This window comes from Aspergillus heteromorphus (genome assembly GCF_003184545.1).
Source record: "Aspergillus heteromorphus CBS 117.55 chromosome Unknown BO70scaffold_4, whole genome shotgun sequence".
Classification (NCBI taxonomy): domain Eukaryota; kingdom Fungi; phylum Ascomycota; class Eurotiomycetes; order Eurotiales; family Aspergillaceae; genus Aspergillus; species Aspergillus heteromorphus.
The window spans coordinates 882,117-901,121 of NW_020290409.1; the positions used below are offsets into that span (position 1 = coordinate 882,117).

The window sequence follows — 19,005 nt, forward strand, 5'->3', positions numbered from 1 at the left end:
TTGGTGGTAACAACTGCGCTGGCAGAGTGCTTGAGGAACGTGGGCCACTGTGGCAATAGCCTGACCGCTTCCTAGCTGGGTAAGGATTTGAAGCTGTATAGAGAGAGGTAATCGCTACTCTGCGTAGTAATTACGCATCATAGGCTGATTATAAGTGGCCCCTTTTGTGGCCCTTGCCACAGCAACTCTTGACATCAGAGGCCTGGCAGAGACCTGTGGACCTGATTCCAAAGCACCTGACCACAGTACACGAACTACTCTACTCCACCTATGCAGGTGTACCTCCCGCTCCACGGCTGGCGCCAATATTATCCAGTCAAATGTGCCCGCTCTCAGTATGTGGGCTGTGGTGCAGTAGTTCATGCTTGGTGAACTTGGAGCTTTGTGTTTGCCCCTCATTGGCTAGTAGAAAAGGTGATGAGGGGCAGAAGCTCAGACATCGAAATGCTTCCCCCCACCGAAATGATTCTGAAGCGATGGCTAACGTGTTCCCCATGACATACTCTCGATGTGCGTAGAGCTCAACACACCACCTCGGATCTCTCCAATATCAATTTGATACTGGCTGAAATGGACTACGTCTCTCCACAGGCATACGATACCAGTGACCTATCTGCGACCTCAAATCACCCTCAAGATCGAAACTGCACTCGGTGTTTGTCCTTGTTCCAGTGCAACTATCAGACAGAAGAAGGAGCTCTTTGGCGGATGGGCCCCGTACCCGGTGCATCGAAACACGAAGGTCAAGAGGACGAAGACCCAGGGCTTGAAAAAGCTCGCCATGCTTGCTTTCATTCCGATTGTGCCAAGTGTGAAGACTTATCAGACTCGCCCCTTTGTCACACCTGCAAGCATATGAGGCTCCCACATATTTTGCGATGTGTTCTTGCCGGTAAGCAGGCTGATACGGCCGAGGAAGAGGATATGATCGAGGAGCTCAGATTTCAACTGGGAACGATTGATGAGTTGCAGAAACGCTCTCAACACTGCGAAACTTGTGGTATATTCATGAAGCCATTCGCGTCGGCGTACGGCGTGGATCCGTTGTTTCCAGTGGAACTATGGATCCGATGTCGCAACAAGGGTCCTTCCTTGGAATTGCGAACTGCCGAACGTAAGTATTCGGTCATTCTTCAATTTGATCGACGCTTGCTGTGTCAGCTTGCTACCCCGTGTTCGTTTAGATGCTGATCTGAACTTCCTTTCACAAAGTCCCGAAATCAGACGAGGGTGAACCATCATATTCATACCAATGGGATACAATCAAAGCAGATGCGGATCTGGACGAGTTGGACTTCTCTGGTTGCAAAGAAACAGTCGACTGGGGGTTTCTGCGACGCAGACTCCAGGATTGCGATATGGGGGATTATCTACATGACTCTTGTCGATGCCCACAATCTCTCGAGAACCCCCCTCTTGGATTTAGGCTGATCGATGTCCAACAACGATGTGTTCTCCAACCTTCCGATCCCCTGAAATACGCCACTCTGAGCTATGTCTGGGGAGACCGAACGAGACAAGGTCTGCAAGCCACCAGCGAAAATATCCAGGACCTCGGAAAAAAAGACAGTCTATCCGATGATAAGATACCTGCAACAATAAGGGACGCTCTGGCGGTCTGCCAAATTCTCAACATTGACTATTTATGGATCGACAGAGTCTGCATTGTCCAGGACAATTTAACTGAGACAGCATGCCAGATCGAGGCTATGGGTGATATTTATGGCAGCTCCTATGCGACTATTGCCTTGTTAGATGGAGATACTTATACTGGAATTCCCGGGGTATCAGTAGGAAGACCGACCATCCCACGACTGCACCAATTGCATGGAATGGACGAGATGGTCCTGAAACAAACGGATCTGAACTATGACACAGCTACCAGGCAATCTGCGTGGTCTAATCGAGGCTGGACCTTTCAAGAAGCTAGGCTCTCCCCAAGACTTCTGCTCTTTTCAAACCGGGGTGCGTTCTTTGAGTGCGAAGCAGAATATGCGTTTTCAGAGACGGCAAGCTCTGTTTCTCTGCCAATATACAATGGCTATGCGCCATATGAGCTCAGCATGGGAGAATTCTCCAGAAGGCAGCTTACATTCTCATCTGATATCCTGATAGCATTCACAGGGTACCTGAACTCCATTTATAAGTCTCGGCATTACTTTGGACTGCCCTTATCTGGCTTCCATACCAGTATTCTCTGGGTAGCTGTGTCAGGGAAGTACCCGACCAGAGCCCCAACTAACGGTGACACTTTCCCATCCTGGTCGTGGATTTCCATCATCGGTGAAGTTATGAACCGATCCGTCTCGGGGAAGATATTGACGCCTGTTGCCACCATCTTCATTCCATCCTCAGGGGCCGGGAAGCCCGATGTGATTCGGATTAAATTGCGAGCCAAGGTCTGGGATCGCGGCGACTCATCAATGTGTGCTCCAATGGGCTTCATACAAGCTTGGCGAAAAGGATGCTTCCCAGCCAAGTACCCTGCTGCATTAAATGCCACGACTAGTCCCAAGAAGTACTCGGACCTTCTGGAGTCCAGGTGGTTAAGCCCTGATGATATGTATCGCGAAGCATTGGGCCTAGAATCTGATATGTCCAAATGGGAAAGTATTGGCCAGGATCATATATCCACACATTGTTGTCAGGATAGGCCGGGAAGACTCATTATTCATGCCGATTGGCTTCAAGCACGGGTGGTGCTTCCATCAACACACTCCAGTGCCTTTCCCGACGAAAACCACACTCTTCTTCAATCGGCGGACGGTTTTACCCTTGAGGCAATCACTTCTAAGGGCATTGATGTGAGCAGATTGCGTGAACTACACGGCAAGTGCCCATCGTTTTATCTTGATGTGCTCGCTGTGTGCCTGCATCCTGATGCTGTATACAACTACCATCCGGCTTCTTATTCGGAGCTCTATTATCCTGAGGTTGATCTGGGAGCGAAGGGGTTTACTCTTAGCGTCAGCATGTTCCTGATGCTTCTGGAGACTCACAATGGTACCAGTAGGCGTGTGGGGATCACACAGGTAGCTTTGAAATCTTGGGTGAAGGCTTCTCGTCAGTACAAGACATTTTGTGTTGAATAATTAGCTGTGCTGGCCGGAGTTGCTGCTCATTATAATTTGAAAACGTTGAATATATTCTAAACCACTGCTGTGAGAGATCATATAACCTTTTCATAGAACTCAGTATCATTTGACTAAAGCTATTGGAGCCAGAAAAGAAAGAAATAATCAATCAATTACAAAAATAACAAATACCGTATATGTTTACATAGGTTATACTACAATATATGTTAATGTTTTTCTTCTTTTCAAATATAATTATCTATAATTATAAATCCTCAGATTCAGGCGCAGGACAAACTTCAACAAATTCCCGAAGAAGGCCCCTCCTCGCTCATTAGGCGGGGGTAACGTGTTCTTTTTCCGAGCGAAGCGGTCGCAACCTTCTGCGCCCGGGTCAACTGAAAGGTATTTCCCTCTATCTCAATCTTGGTCCCGGCTTCAAATAGGGCACCTTTGGGCCCGTCTCCGCGTTGCGCAGGAGCGTCCTTTCCACCTCGATTGAGTAGAACAGTGGACTGGTGATCAAATTCCCCAGGAGCATTTGCTTCGCCAAACATGCTTCGGTTCCGCATCGACTCCAGGAACCGAGTTCAGTGAACCGCGATTGGTTTGCTTGACTCTCTCAATGACGAGTTCGTGCGTCTCGATCGTTATGTTCTTGTTCGGTATATGATGTTGAATAACTCGCACTTTCTTCCACACCACGGAGGCTCTCTTGAGGCGTCGAGGCTTTGGATAAAATATGTACCAGATGGGCATGTTTTCTTTTCATCTCTGTCGCTGGTGTATCCAATTCCATAAATTGACAACCCTTTCTAGAAAGACAGATAATATCTATGACTTTACATTCCCCAGACTCGGTATTCGAGGCCAGTGGCTTGGCATGGCATGGCTGTGGCCTGCCATGCAAGATTGTACTGTCTCCTTTTCTTACTTGTAAGCATGCGTACTAGACGGTCCTGGAGTCGTGGCCCGAGACTTTTCTAGTTAGAGTGCGGGCTATCATACGGCCGACTAAGAACAACATTCAAAGTTGGGACCAGCGTCTCCAGAATCGATGGATTGGCTGTTATGTGGGATCCACCCCGCTGGGTATCGGGCCTGGTGTTCCGGAGGCCACGACGGTGGAGGTAGCTGTCGCAGGGGAGGTAGTGAAGAGTCTCGCTGAGGAGGTTGTGGCGCTTGCTTCCGATTCTGCGGAGGGAGTGGTAGCGCTTCCTCTCGGTCTCTGAGTCAAGTGTCTTGAATGTCTGTATCTCGAATGATAGCGATCCTATAAATAATAGCGATCCAATACTCTCCAGAGTCAGCGGTAGAATTGATCCGGATACAGTGAAGCTTGTCCTGTGGACAGTAGCAGCACGCACCGCCAGCTAAATGTGGCATTATAGCTGTGTTCTCTGGTATTCTTTGATCGCTGGGGGATATTGCCAGTAAAGGCGAAGACAGATACTATAATAGCAGTTGGCTGCCCCTTAATTGTGCTCTGAATTCCCTTTCCAACTAGCTTGAGATCTTCTGCAAAGATGGCTGCGATGGTCAGAGTAAATGAAATGGCTGTCCGTCGACGATCTTTGTATAGCAAACCAGCCGGTGTCAGATAGAACCCTTTCGGGGCTTTACCATTCAGGGCTTTATACATATTCCTATGTGCCCCAAAGTCATCAATGAATAAGAGAAAGGGGACCGACAGGACTTCTGGCTCCGCGGCGAGCCAAGAAAATTAGCCCTGACCGTAATACTCAGGCTCGAGCGGGGGGTTCTCATTTTGCCTCGGTGGTCTTCCGTTGTCATAAATAGGCCGGACTTGTCTCTCCATCATCTACTATCTACTGTTGCTTGACATGCGTGCATGCACCCAGCTCCGGCCCACTGCGACGATCATGACCATATTCCATATTTTCTCCTGTATCTACTCTTATATATACTCTGGACACACCGTACACTCCATACTCAGCAGAAAGCCATACAACCAGACATCAATTACCTAGCAGAACGATAATAAAACCATAACAGAACGACAAGGTATCTTGCAAACCCATTAACCCATTAAAAACGTTAAATATCTATGCCCCATGCACCATCAGTCAGCATCAGTTACTCGACACATGCTTCACCGGCCCCCTCTCCTCCCAGCTACCCTGCGTCGCCGACTCCAGCGCACTCGTAAGATCCACGTGGAAGAAAGGCCAATTGACCCCGTTCACGATCGGCGGCTTCCTCTCTGCACTGCCTGTCTGGCCCTGCTCCGCACCCGCGGAGTGAGTCTCGCGATCCACCTCGGTGATACTCCAGGTACTTCCGGCGGATTTCTCGTTCTTGGCGACACTCGACTCCAGATCTCCGCTGCCGCTGCCGCTGCCGCTGCGGTTGTGGTTGTGGTGGGGGGGGTGGTGAGATCTCGACTCCGAGCCGGGGAGATGGGTGATATCGACGCCGGTGAAGACGATCGTGGCGGACGACTCCTCATCATCAGACGGCGGCAGGCCGAATCCCGCGGCGGCCAGCGCGCGCTTGGTCCAGCGGTTGGTGATGTGCGCGAAGTGCCACTGGACCTTGTCGGGGGCGGCGTAGCGATCGAGCTGGTTGCGCACGTCGATGAGGTTCTGCACCGAGCTGACGTCGACGTTGTTGACGGCCGAGAAGTCCAGGATCACGGCGCGGAGCGTGGGCAGGGCCTCGGACTCCAGCGACGCGATCGGCTGGCCCTTGCGCGGTCCCGGGTCGTTCCAGGGCCGGTCGCCCGGGCGGGCGTACAATGCGGGGTCGGTGCGGCGGGTCGTGGCGAAGATGTGGGCGACCAGGTGGTCGGTGTAGTGGTTGGCGTTGGGGTAGTTGAAGCCCTCGGACAGCTGGTAGATGAAGACGCCCGGGGCGGGCTGGGCGATGGGGATGGCCGGGTTGGAGCCGTCGGCGTGGCTGAGCGGCAGGAAGACCGTGCGCTGGGAGGACGGCCGCCCGGGGCCCGAGGGGGTCGCTTGCAGGGGGGAAGGGCCCGAGGGGTCGCTTTCCAGCAGGTGGTCGCCCACCACCGAGTGGATCGTCGCCTGGCCCAGGAACTGCCCGCGGGCTTTGGCCGTCCGGAAGAGGAGCACCGCCAGGGAGATGCAGATCGTGCAGTAGATCCCGATCTCGATCGTCGTGAAGATGATGATGATGATGCCCGCGACGCAGATGAAGGCGTCCAGCGGGGCCACGCGCCAGTATTGGTAGATGGTGCGCGGGGGCGCGATCAGGTCGCCGACGGCGTGGATGATCACGGCGGAGAGGGAGGACGAGGGGATGTAGTAGAAGAGGGCCGGGAGGGCGTAGATGGCCAGCAGGACGATGATGGCCGTGATGACGCCCGCCAGCGGGGTGCGCACCCCGGCTTTGGCCTTGATGGCCGTGCGCGAGAAGGAGCCCGTCGCGGGATAGGCGCCCAGGAAGGGCCCCAACAGGTTGGAGATGCCGATGGCGATGAACTCCTGCGACGGGTTGATGGTGTAGTTGTTGACGCGGCCGAAGGACTTGGAGATGGCGATGTGCTCAATGACCAGGATGATGACGGCGGCGGGCAGTTCGCTGGCGAAGGCCTTGATGATGGTGGTGTTGATCTTGGGGACGCCGGCGTGCTTGAAGCCGCGGGGGACGGTGCCCAGCAGCTTGAAGGCCGGGTCGTCGCGGCGGTGCAGGTTCACCGCGGCGCTGATCATCGTGTAGAACAGGATCACGAAGACGGTGCGCAGCGTCGACAGGAAGAAGAACAGCTTCGCGCGGTGCGGCATCTTGCGCGACGCGTAGTTGCACGCCGACCGGATGGCATACAGCATCGCCAGCGCCGTCAGCCCCATGGCTGCGTCCATCTGCGAGGTCGGCAGGTACTTCAGCGTGTCGATGATGACCATGTAGGTGGCCCCGCGCGTCGAGAAGCCGTTGGTCTCGCCCAGCACCGTCTTGACCTGGCCGGCGGCGACGTTGATGGCCGAGCCGGTCATGAAGGCCGTGATGGCGGGCAGGGGGATGAAGTCGACGATGAAGCCCAGGCGCGCGAAGCCGATGAAGGCGACGATGGCGCCGCTGATGACGGCCAGGGCTTCGGCGATCACGGGGGCGGGGATGTCCGGGTGTTTCTTCTGCGTGTCGATGATGATCGTGCCCACCAGGGTCGACATGACCGCCACGGGCTGGAGGAGTTAGCGGGGGGGTTTCTCGTGGTACTTAGGTATGTGTGTTGCATGCATCAGGGAACACGTACTCCGATCGTGATGTCCTTGGACGTCGCAAAGAACCAGTAGATCAGCACCCCCATGAACGAGGTGTACAGCCCGTACTCGGCCGGCAGCTTGGCCAGCACGGCGTAGGCCATGCCCTGGGGGATGACCACCGCGCCCACCGTGACCCCCGCGATCAGATCGCCCATGAACCACTGCATGTTATAGTTCATGATCCACTGCAGGAAGGGGAAGATGCTGTAGAAGTAGTGGCCGACCTGCAGCCAGGACGGGACCAGCCCGCGCAGCCACTCGCCGGCCGTCGGTTCGGTCTCGACGTAGCCATCGTGTTTGGGTCGCACCGGGTCGCGGTGGGACAGGTCGATGCCCACGGCTTTCGCGACAGTACGGCCGACTGAGGCGGACATGGTGGGAAATCAGAGAGAAAGGGATGGTCGCGGATGGAGAGAGACGATCCAGAGAGGGAGACATCGAGCTTATGTTGTGGACGGCGAGTGGTGGGCAACGCATTATCAGATCGCAGCTCGCCGTCTGGAGCAGCAGCTTGGCGGGCGATGTCGTGATTTTAGCTCCGAAGTGCGAATACGGCTTTCCTGCACCGATCGAGCCAAAACAGACGAGTGAATCTGCCTTTGGCGCGAGTCAAAACAGCCCTCGATTTATCTGCAGCTCTGGAAGTCCTCTCCAGACCGCTTCATACTGTCGTTCCTGTCCGGTTCCTGTCCTGCTGTCTGGCCAGGTTGTCTCTCGAGTAACACCAAAAGGACCAAACAGAACTGACCCTGTTGCCAGAGTCAGACCCTAATTGCCGGGTCCACCTGCAGAGACTTCGTCTGCGTTCTTGAAGACGGGGCTGGCCCGGTCCACCGTGGTTTAATTCTCCGCGGACGCGATTGTCACACTTTAAACTCAATCGTGCCATCGCCAGACCTGTTTCTCTTTCTGTTTCTGTTTCTGTGACACCCGGATGGGTCCCTCGCGAACCGCTTTTTCCACCGCGGTGGAGAATGAACCGTCTCGCTGGTAGGGCTGAAACAGATGGGTCTTGCAACATGACATCCGCCTCCTTGCCTCAGGTGACATCTCAGTAGATACCCAGTAATTCTAGACAAGTGATCCATCCTCGAAATAATTCCATCATCACCAAACCAACCTTACTCGCAATAAAAAAAAAAAAAAAAAAAAAAACACACAAATCTTATCTCACGCAAGCGGGATCTGGATGGTGGCGGACAGCGGATCCGTGACTGGCCACCATCTGGATGAGGGCATTTTAGCACCGAGCACGCCATCATCCCGGCCGCTGGTACCACCAAAAATAAAAAACAAAAAGAAGCACCTTATCCTGCCCGCCGATCGCGCGAGGGAAAAGCTGCTGGGCGGTGGACCATTATTATTAGTATCAACTCGTCGCCCTCAGTGGCTGGGAGGTCTCCACTGTCCCTGGTACTTATATACCGGGTTGCTACTTACTACCCAGATGGACCTGGTAGTAAACCCCACGCGATGATGCGGGTCAAAGTATCAACCTTGTCCCAAGTACCCATGCATTTATTTATTATTCATATATTTGGTTAATAGGCTCTACCCACGGAGTTCCATATACATACGTACCCCAGTTATTGGCTTAATAGTACATGACTAGCTTCCCCTCCACTATCCATCCGTCCAATCTTTTCGACCTTTCTGAACTTCTTAACGTCCTCGGCGCCCACGAAACATGGTACCAGAACCAGAATAGAAGGGCCCGGACTACCGCTACCCCCAGACTGGACGTAAACACGGGCTCATCTCCAATCTCGCTCTTTTTCACCTGTTTCTGTCCTTCTTGTTCTTTCTCTTCTTCTCTTGGGGTGAGTCTAAGAGAGGATCTTCTATTCTCTTCCGGTTTCGAAATGTATCCGAATCCTTCTGGGTCTTCTCAGTGAACAAACCTTTCTTTGATTTAAGTTGTCTTTTCTTGGTCTTTACGTCTACATACTCTGGGGAAGTTGACTATTCCTCTTATTCATCAAGTAGCCTTCACCTGTCATGATGATGTATTTATTGCGTTGAGAAACCTTACCCGTAAGGCATCCAACTTTCTGATCCTTCCGGCAACTTTTTCTGAATCCCTCCCAAACGGGAAAGTCCCAACCGTAAATTATGATGTCATGAACAAATAACCCATGGAACTCAAGCCCGTCGCTCGAAAGATTATGACACATTTCCACTCTCATGGTACCTGTTCTAATCACCATCCTCCATCTTCCTCGTAAGAAGGAAAGCATCCAGTCCCAGCTTCAGAAAGACAAGATATATAAGACCGCAACCTAGGGGAGTTGTTGTCACTGAGCCAAAAGATTAACATTACCCGCAGTTACCTGCGGACCCCTAGAATCCCATATATATACTCAGGTACACCCGGGAGGAGGTGGGCTTCACCCTTATAAGTATACATATCCCGCGGATATCATCCCTTACAAGATGTTGTTCGATTCCCGCAAGTCCCCACCAGGAACCCCTGGGGTGTCTTCTCTCAAGCGTCCAGCAGAGAAGATGGAGGAGCTGCAGAAGAAACGGCGAAAGCTGAACGATGATCTGCAAGTAGCGAAGAAAAGGGCCCTGCCTCATGGGTCCTTTAACGCCGAATACTGGACAAGAACTGCGGAGGTGGAAGAGATCCTGTTAGAGCGAACGAAGCTCGATCGGGACTTTTCCCAGGGATCATTCCCGGGGACAAAAGCAGAATGGGAGCAGACAGAAGAGGCCAAGAGGCTGTTTGAATCTCTCCGGGCACAAGAGGTCTCAAGCGCCATCTGTCGACAAAGAGCCCGGGAGCAAGACGGCCGGACGTCGTCTCTCGGACGACGGCTTTGAGCTGCGTTCATCACGCTATTTACGACCAGCAGGATGGGACTGGGGATAAAGCATACCGGGGCCGGAAGAAGAGACAAGAAACTGCAGTCCGACTTCCGAGATGGCATGATCGACGCATACGGAGCGAACGGCCCATCAAACACTGTGGTGTCCGATTTTCGGGATGTATTTCGAGAAAGAGCTTATGAGAGCCAGCCATCTATTCGCCTATATGCACGGCCAGGAGACGATGGACGCGATCTTCGGCAAAACCGACCCGCCCGAGCTCTTCTCGCCAAAGAATGGCATTCTGATCTTCTATGAGATCGAGGAGTTTTTCGACCGTGGAAAGCTGGTCATCGTTCCGGATATCCCCGAGCGGCCAAAGATGGAAGAGTTGTTCTCGTGGATGCAGAAGAAGCCACGAGAGTATAGGCTCAAACTCATCGATCCTACCTGGGATCAAACCGATCGGCCAATTTTCTCAGTGATAGATTCTACATGGAGGGATCTGGATGGCAAGAGACTCCAGTTTCGAACCCCCTTCCGGCCATCCGCGCGCTATCTTTACTATCATTATTGCCTCCAGATCCTTCGACGTGCGTGGCAGAAAGGTGACAAATCCGTCGCTCGGTCGGTTTTGACTGATGAAAAAGGAAAGCCGTTCTGGGGTACCCCGGGAGACCCCCGGGAGATATCTCCCCAAAAATATGCTTCTCGCGTTTGTGGAAGAGCTCGGACATGAATATAGGGGCCTCCTGGATGGGGCGAGGGGCTCCACTGGGGAACCAGGGGGTTTGCTGGAGGTCGTCGCGAATCAGATAAAATGCAAGCAGCGGAAGCGACTGCGGGACTACGGCCTGTGGGAAGACCCTCAAGACGATGACGATGACGATGATGACGATGACGATGAAGAGGAGGAAGACTAGCAGTCACATGCGGATGTGTATTTTTAGCTCCAAAGATACTGGGGTGGATTTTCTTGCGTCTGTTTCGTATCTTCTTATATGCGAGAGAGAATACACCTATTAAACACGCTTGACTCTCATTGAAACATATTGATTCAACCACTACTACTGTATTCATACCATCAATAACATCACACCACACCACACCACACCCACCCATCTTCACCTTCGCGCTATACAAACCCCACGAAACCTATATACCCCCCCTTTCAATATATCATTCATATATATCATATATCACACAAGTCAATAATCCTCCCTCCCCACCTTCTTCAACTCCCGATACCGCGGCTCCCACATCTGCACGCGAATCCACTCCTCCAGGTCCTCCTCGCCGGGGATGCCCTCTTCCTGCGCCAATCCCTCCTCCACAGCGGCCTGGATAGCAGCCTTGGCAACATTCACGCTCAGCTCCCGCACATCTTCGACGTCCGCGAGCAACGGCTTCGTGTCATCTTTCAGCGCGGGAGCCTGCGCGGCGAGCGCTTTCGACGCCGCCACGATCATCTTCTTCGATAATAGCCGCGTTCGGGAGAGGACGGCCCCGAGGCCGATGCCCGGGAAGGCGGTGGAGTTGTTGCATTCCGCTGGTTTAGTTAGTATATAGGACTCTGGTAGCTTTATCTAATGGGTAAAGGGTGATGGGTGAAGGTGAAGATGAAGGGTCAAAGGATAAGCCGTACCAATCTCCTTCGTGACACCGTTATACTCGACGGCGGGGAACGGACTGCCCGTGGCGATCAGGGCGCGGCCTTCCGTCCAGGTATTGATATCCTGGGGCTGGGCCTCATGGAGACGGGTGGGGTTGCTCAATGGGAAGACGATGGGCTGGTCGACGTGCTTGGCCATCTCCGTGATGACTTCCTGGGTGAAAGCGCCGGGTTTCGTGGACGTGCCGATCAGGACATGAGGTTGCACTTTCTTCACCACCGAGAGCAGATCCACGCCCTCGGCGTCAGTCCACTCGCGGTCTTCTCGGGCGAAGGGGGCTTGCGATGTTGTGAGTCTGTCGCCGTGAGACTTGAGGAGAAGGCCGGGCTTATCGATGCACCTGTTTATTGCTTTCAGCGCTGTTCAATAGAGTGAGCTATCCGGTTACGCACCAGATCTGCTTCATCGCGTCCTCCTTGGATTTCCCCGTCTCCGTGGCGATGGCATCGCTGATCTGATCCGCAATGCCTGTCCCAGCAGACCCGGAGCCGAAACAGATGACTCGGACGTCTTCCAATTTGACCTTGCTCACGTGTAGACCGGTGAGCAGGGCGGCCAGCGTGACGCAGCCCGTCCCCTGGATGTCGTCGTTGAAGCAGGGGATCTCCGTGCAGTATTTCTCCAGAATGCGCTTCGCGTTCTGGAGACCGAAGTCCTCGCTGAGATACAGTGAGCTTTTCCGGCATCGGGGAGAGAGCAGGGTGCAGCAGAGCAGCAGAGGTCTCACAAATGGATATACGCCTTCGGAAACCTCTTCCTCGCAGCGCGAACAAACTCCTCGACGAAATCATCGTACTCCTTCCCTCGCACCCGTGGCTGCTTCAGCCCGAGATACAGCTCGTCGTTGAGCAATTCCTCGTTCTGGTATCGTCAGTCCAACCCGCATATAGGAATGATGTGTTGAACAGAAGGAAGAGGAAGAGTCATACATCCGTCCCACAATCCAACACCACAGGCAACTGCCTCGCCGGGTGAATCCCGCCGCAGATGGTGGTAATCGCCAACTTGGCCGACGAGATCAGAATGGCGCCCACGCCTTGGTCGCCGATGCCGAGAATCTATCCCAAACCCATCGCATATCAGCATCTCCCCTATTTCCATCCCCAGGAGTAGAAAGAGAGAAAGGACGTACCTGCTCCCCATCGCTCACAACAATATAATCCACCTCATCCCTCGTCTCGAAATTCCTCAATACACCCTCGACGCCCCGGTCCCGGATGTTGAGAAAACACCCCTCCGGCTTGCGGAACAGCCGCGAGTAGTTCCGGATCGCCTCCGCCTCGGTGGGGGTGTATATCACCCCGAACATCTCCTTGAGGTGCGTTTGGATCAGCTGCATTAGACTCTTGTTAGCACTGTTACCTTCTTTCGTTGGATGCCATCGCATCCCTGCCCTGCCCTGCCCAGCACAGTATAGCATGGCATAGCATAATAAAACCAATACATCACATCACCAACACAAGATCCACCACGAAACCAGGGAGAGAGTGGGGAGAGGGAAATACCTTATAATACAAAACCTCATTCTGCGCCTTCATGCTCGCCATGAAGGTATTCTTGGCCAGATCGTCCCCCCGACTGCTATACTGCTGGTAGGCGCGTTCGACCTGCTCGTCCAGGGTCTGGACGTGCGGCGGCAGCAGGCCGTGCAGGTTGAAGGTTTGGCGTTCGGGGGTGGGGAACGCGGAGCCTTTGTTGAAATGGGCGTTGTGGAGGAGGGAGGGGCCCTGTTTTATTATTAGCATTATTAAGATTAAGATTAAGATTAAGATTATTATTATCATGGCTCTTGTTCGTGTTGTTGTGATTATCGTTTAGGGTTTGGGGGGATTACCTGGTGCGGACACTCCAACGGCGAGGACGTGGCGCGGGGGAGGTGCGCGAACTTGGATTCGGAGGCCATGGTTCGGTGGGGGGGATTCTGGTTGTTTGGGGGACAGGGGTGCGGAGGAGATGTCGATGGGAGAGACGCATCGATTCTGGTCTGTTGGGTTGGTTGGAGTAGAGGTTGAAGTAGATATAGTATAGTAAATGGTAGGAAAGTCGGAGATGGACAAATGGACAACCAGCCAGCCAGCCAGACAGACAGCTAACTATTTATCTATCGCTCTCTCAACTGACGAAACAGTGACACCACAGGCAAGCTATAAACCGACTCCGAGTCCCTCCGGCGCTCGGACGGTCTCCGTGGGTTGGATTGGATGGATGGATGGATGTGGCAGCCGCTGGATTGGATGGATGTGACTGACAGACCACTAGTTATCTATGCGACTATCCGTGCACGGAGGGATAGAAAGCTTGGTTGGGATAAGCTTGTTCCTTTCTTGCGGGAATAACACTGCAGGGAAAGATGGAGGGGAGGGAGGGAGTTGGAGGGAAGTCCAGTTCAGTCTAGCCATCATCGCCACCCAGGTACAGTACATCCAGCCCCACAGTGAGATCAGTGAACCCTATCTTGTTGCCTTCCTGCTTCATTCACCATCCATTCCCCATTTGGCCTTGGATTGGGTTCACCAACACACTACATAATGACATATGCAGTAAGAATCTATCTATCACTTTGAATATTCATTCACGATCTAGCTTATGACTATCCTCGATTTTCAACGCAGGCCCTGCAGCCACACCTCCAACACTATGGATAGGTATTCCACACCGACCACTCTACAGTACACAGCATCCGACACTCCGGCTTCCCGATCTCCCGGTTTGCCATCCCGACCCTGCATGGGATCACGGTAACAGTAACAGAACAGCAAACGGTCGGTCGGGTCCATGCACTCGGAGAATGAATTCATACTGGATTCCATCCCGGGTGGACCCGACCGCACGCACGCACCACCCACTACTGACCGACCACGGCTACGTCATACCATCGACCAAGGGGAGAGATGAGATGAAACAGCATGGGAGATGGATATCTCGATCCCAACAATGCAATTATACCAATGACCCTACTCCACCACCGACCCGACCAATGCAATCAAAACCAACCCACCCACCCACCCACCAAATCACCAAGCCTCGATAAATCCATCCATCCATCCACCCATCCTGGCGCTACCGATAGCGCACGCAAAATACAGAGACCAGGGTAGGGTAGGTAAACGTAATAACAAACAGGTCATGACATCGTTAAAAAGCCAAGAAAGCACCACTACAACGGCCCACCCAACATCCGCAACCTCTCCCTTAAAGCATCAACCTCACGGTCCTCCTCCCCGTCCGTCCGTTTTTCCTTCAGCGAGACAGAGCGATACTCGCCATCCCCGCCGGGCGCACCGACAGTCACCCAGACGAACTTGCTGCCGCTGCCGCTTGCCGCGCGCTCCTGGGAGCCCTCCCAGAAGAGCTCCTGCGAGCCGCCGCGCGGCCGCCCGCCGAGGCGGCCTTGCTTGATCCAGCCTTTCATGACTTCTTTGATGAAGCTGATTTTCTGGAGGAAGGAGTTGGCGTCCAGGATGTCGCGCGTGCGATCGTCCAGCGAGCTGGCGCTGGTGCCGTAGGAGATGCCCAGGAAGGTGGAGACTTCGTCGGAGGCGACGGCCCGGGTGTCGAAGCCGGAGGGGTGCATGCGGCCTTTGGTGCTGAGGTAGCGCGCCGCGGAGGGCGAGAGGTGGTAGAAGTCGATCCAGGGGGAGGAGCTCCGCGTGCGGCCGGGGGATAGGACGAGTTTAGTGTGGTCGGGGAAGTTGAACTGCGAAGGTTAGTATTTCTTGTACGTTTGATGAACCCGGAATGACTTACCTGGAACGCGCCATCCCCGAATCCCCACACACCAACGTTCCCCAGTCGCTGGTAGAACTTGATAAACTGCCCCCCACTGGTGGAGACCAGCTCGTCTTCGAGAACAGCGTCGTCGCCGTGTCGCCCCAACGAGCCGATCATGTACTTGCCAAACTGATCGACCAGCTTGACCCGTTTGATCTTTTCCGCGTCGGCGCGCGCGCAGTCCAGCCCCGAGTTTGTGCGGATCTTGATCCCAGGCCCGGTTGACCCGCTCGACGAGCTCTTCACTTCGAAGATGGACGGCGAGATCAACGCCCTCCGCATCCCTCCCCGGCATTCGCTGAAGTCGCCGCCACAGTTCTCGTACAGCTCCACCGGCTTGCCGTTTCGCGGGATAAGCTGGTCAGCCTCTGAGTAGATGTAGGCGACTTCCTGTTTGTCCTGGCTTCGGGCCTTCCGCCGGATGTGTCTCTCGCCATCTCGCACCACGACGCCGCTGGCGGGTTGGCCGTTCTCGGCTTTGAAAACACACCCCACGCTGCCATCGTCTAAAACATAGCCGATGCCATACCGGTTCGTATAGTCGACCCACTTGATGACATATGCGTGGGGGGGTCTTCGAAGCCCGGCTCGTCTTCGCGCAGCCGAATGAGGTACCATGTTGGACAGCATATGCCGCAGGTCGGCATTCACATCCTCAAGCGACGTCCCAGGCAGCACCTCGCACGGGTCTTCCACGTGGAACAGGGGATGGATCCCCAGTGACGAGCGGGGCTTGCTTCCAGACGGGGCGGTTTTGCTGCCAGAGCGACTCACGGCTTGCGAGAGAGCCTCAGAACGCGTCGATCGGGTATCTGTCAGGTCCTCCTTGGGCAGCCTCAGGTCCTCCCGCTGCTTGAGACCATCTCTGGCCTCCAGCTTGGGCACCGACCGTACCGAGGGCTGGCGTGGCCGGACCGGCAGATCATCCAGTGCTGCCGATACGGACCGCTCTTTTACCGGCGGCGGGCAGGGTTCCTGGGTAGCCTCCAGTCGTCGGGACTGCGAGCGTGTCTGCGAGCGCGTCTTTCCGATGGCCAGCATCGCCGGGGCCGTGCTGGATTTGACCACCTGCGGCGCGATGTTCCGGTCGAGATCGCGCAGGGAGCCATGGGATGCAGCCACCCCACGCCGAGTGCGGATGGGTCGATCCGCAAGGCCCCCGGACGGCACGATGTCCTCCTCCGTCCCATCCGATACCGTCCGCGCTGGAGCTACGGGGTCGCAGATCGCGATCTTCCTGACCGAGCCTCTGCCAGTGACCGCCTGCTGCCGCAGCGTCGCGGCATGGCTTTGAGACTCCTTTCGTCGCTGCTGGGCCGCGGCCAACGCCGCCTGGGTGCGGGTGAGAGAGGCCGCATTACTCCGGGCAGACGCACTGCTCTTTCGCGACAGCACACTGTCATCGAACGAAGAGCCGTCTCTACGGGTGAGCAGGAGGGAATCGGGATCGCTCCAGTCTCCCACCGGCTCGTGAGGATACCTGTATACGATGTCCTCCGGGAGCGGGATGACCGGTTGGAACCCCTTCTCCTCCTCTGCCAGACACTCGGCATACGCGGACTTGGCGCAGTTCTTTCCAGCAGCCTTCCGGGCCGTGCCATCGGGCTTTCTGCCCACGCCACAGAGAGTGTAGAATGCAGCGCGGCAGATGAGATACCGCTGCGTCGGATCATCCACGTGCTCTATATAACCAGACAACTTCTCGTCGTACTCCAAGCTATTGCCAAACATCATGCGGTCCCCGCGGGGCTCATCGGGCCTGATCCAGATGGGTCTGCTGAGGCAGCATGACGGGTCCAGCCGTTTCGGGATGCACCCATCGTACATGCGGAAGAAGGGGTGCTCGACGATGTCGTCCGGGTCGGGGCGCTCCTCTTCGGCGAGGTTGAGGCACGAGCTGACTAGCGACTTGGCGTCATCGGGGATGTGGTTGGCGCATTCGGAGCCTTTCGGCCAGACATACGTGAGGTTGCGCACCTTCCTGTAGATCTCCTCTTGCGTTTTCGATTGGAACGGGGGATAGCCAGTAAGCATGGCGAAGCTGCGGGTGTTAGCAATGACCACACGCAAACCGAACCTCCTTACCATATAACCCCCAACGACCAAATATCCACCTTCTGCGTATGTCCTCCTTTACTTTTGTCCAGCACCTCCGGGGCAATGTAATTTGGCGTCCCGCACAACGTTCGCCTCCGCTTCTCGTCCTTCTCAGACACAATCATAGCCGCAAGCCCGAAATCGCCCACTTTGATATCCATGTTCTGGTCCAGGAACAGATTCCCCATCTTTAAATCTCGATGCGCCACATTGCGCTTGTGTAGGTATTTGATGGCGCCGCACAGCTGGATCATGAACCGTCTGACCTCCGGCAAACTCAGGCACTTCCTCTTCCTGACCATATCCATCACGGAACCGTTCGGGCACAACTCGAGGATCACGTAAATGCTGCTGTCGAATGCGAACGCGCGGTGGAATCCGACGATATGGGGGTGGCGCATCTTCGAGTGGATCTGAAGTTCAGTGCGAAACTGCGACGGTCAGCACACAGAGAGCCCAGTTCGGGAAGACGAAATACCTTCTCTTGCATCTTCTTCTGCGCCATCTCCGATCGTACCACCTTCATGGCGAACACGCGCCCTGTCCGCAGGAGGGTCCCCTCGTAGCAGATGGCGAACCCTCCTTTCCCCAGAAAGGCGCCCGTCGAGTACCTCTCTCCATCCTCCTCCGGCTCCAGGACCAGCGACGGCGGCGGCGGCGCATGGTTCTTCGACGAGGAGGCTTTCTGGGCGGCGGCGGCGGCGTTCTTGTCCAACACCTTGCGCTCCATGCTTTTGGGTTTGATGATGTGGTTTGTGGAGCGGGGGGATAGCGCCTCCATTTTGTATCCCGCTCTGTCTATGCCTTAATATAGTCGGGTATCAATGCTCGGACCGAGGGCAGGCGAGGTCAGGGCGGATCGCAACGGACATCAACTGCGATATAGAACGACGGTACGAGGCTGGCTCAGGGTATAATGGGTCGACTGGTGTCGATGCGATGCTTCTATGAACGGTCAGCCGTGACACACAATGGTGTTATGCGATGTGTGTTCGTCGGAACGGCGCAGCCACCTGTGCTGCGCTGGCTGATGCACGAGATGGGTAGGCCCCGGCAACACGGAAAGGGATGAAAACTCGGATGCGGGACGACGTACTTAAAACAGCAAAATGGAAAACAATTGACGCTCAAAAACAATGCCATGCATCCAACGCCACACCGAACAGACAACAACGACCGAGGGAGGTGGAGGGTGGTGGGGGGGGGGGGGGGGGGGGATGAAAGAAGTAGGGGTTGTGGGTGGACGGAGTAAGTAGTAAGTAGTAAGTAGATAGATCGCAGGGGAAAGCTGGCGGAGCAGTCAACGGACTGCCCGATGCGGCAATCGATAAA

General features: G+C 54.7%; 4 protein-coding genes across 4 annotated transcripts; 1 reads left to right on the forward strand and 3 right to left on the reverse strand.

Annotated features, from left to right (window-relative positions):
- Positions 1–5,000: 5,000 nt before the first annotated feature.
- BO70DRAFT_331077 (SLC26/SulP family anion transporter) lies at positions 5,001–7,695 on the reverse strand (the record flags this gene model as incomplete). The annotated part of the gene is made up of 2 exons (XM_025540857.1): positions 5,001–7,240; positions 7,312–7,695. 2 exons carry the CDS (start codon positions 7,693–7,695, stop codon positions 5,168–5,170), a joined length of 2,457 nt encoding a protein of 818 aa, XP_025402389.1. The 3' UTR covers positions 5,001–5,167.
- Positions 7,696–9,826: 2,131 nt separating this feature from the next.
- BO70DRAFT_368975 (HNH endonuclease signature motif containing protein) lies at positions 9,827–11,055 on the forward strand (the record flags this gene model as incomplete). The annotated part of the gene is made up of 4 exons (XM_025544652.1): positions 9,827–10,072; positions 10,272–10,763; positions 10,810–10,932; positions 10,963–11,055. The coding sequence occupies 4 exons, from the start codon at positions 9,827–9,829 to the stop codon at positions 11,053–11,055; spliced, it is 954 nt and encodes a 317-aa protein (XP_025402390.1).
- Positions 11,056–11,196: 141 nt separating this feature from the next.
- Positions 11,197–13,870, reverse strand: BO70DRAFT_331081 (NAD-dependent malic enzyme). The gene is made up of 8 exons (XM_025540858.1): positions 13,640–13,870; positions 13,311–13,532; positions 12,938–13,138; positions 12,735–12,863; positions 12,533–12,666; positions 12,198–12,479; positions 11,778–12,145; positions 11,197–11,681 (listed from the first exon to the last, which is right to left on the reverse strand). Exons 1-8 carry the CDS (start codon positions 13,706–13,708, stop codon positions 11,341–11,343), a joined length of 1,746 nt encoding a protein of 581 aa, XP_025402391.1. The 5' UTR covers positions 13,709–13,870; the 3' UTR covers positions 11,197–11,340.
- Positions 13,871–14,932: 1,062 nt separating this feature from the next.
- Positions 14,933–18,536, reverse strand: BO70DRAFT_162903 (CDC5/polo family serine/threonine-protein kinase). Its single transcript, XM_025538296.1, has 4 exons — positions 18,152–18,536; positions 17,662–18,104; positions 15,553–17,617; positions 14,933–15,502 (listed from the first exon to the last, which is right to left on the reverse strand). Exons 1-4 carry the CDS (start codon positions 18,452–18,454, stop codon positions 14,963–14,965), a joined length of 3,351 nt encoding a protein of 1,116 aa, XP_025402392.1. The 5' UTR covers positions 18,455–18,536; the 3' UTR covers positions 14,933–14,962.
- Between the last annotated feature and the right edge of the window lie 469 nt (positions 18,537–19,005).

Excerpts from the sequence above, each read along its gene's own strand:
- BO70DRAFT_331081 (XM_025540858.1), bottom strand. The coding sequence starts at position 13,708 with ATGGCCTCCGAATCCAAGTTCGCGCACCTCCCCCGCGCCACGTCCTCG. Across the intron at positions 13,533-13,639 it reads CGTTGGAGTGTCCGCACCAG|GGCCCCTCCCTCCTCCACAA; the intron begins GTAATCCCCCCA and ends ATAATAAAACAG. Across the intron at positions 13,139-13,310 it reads ATGAGGTTTTGTATTATAAG|CTGATCCAAACGCACCTCAA; the intron begins GTATTTCCCTCT and ends AGTCTAATGCAG.
- BO70DRAFT_162903 (XM_025538296.1), bottom strand. The coding sequence starts at position 18,454 with ATGGAGGCGCTATCCCCCCGCTCCACAAACCACATCATCAAACCCAAA. Across the intron at positions 17,618-17,661 it reads TGGTCGTTGGGGGTTATATG|CTTCGCCATGCTTACTGGCT; the intron begins GTAAGGAGGTTC and ends TAACACCCGCAG. Across the intron at positions 15,503-15,552 it reads TCGGGGATGGCGCGTTCCAG|TTCAACTTCCCCGACCACAC; the intron begins GTAAGTCATTCC and ends TAACCTTCGCAG.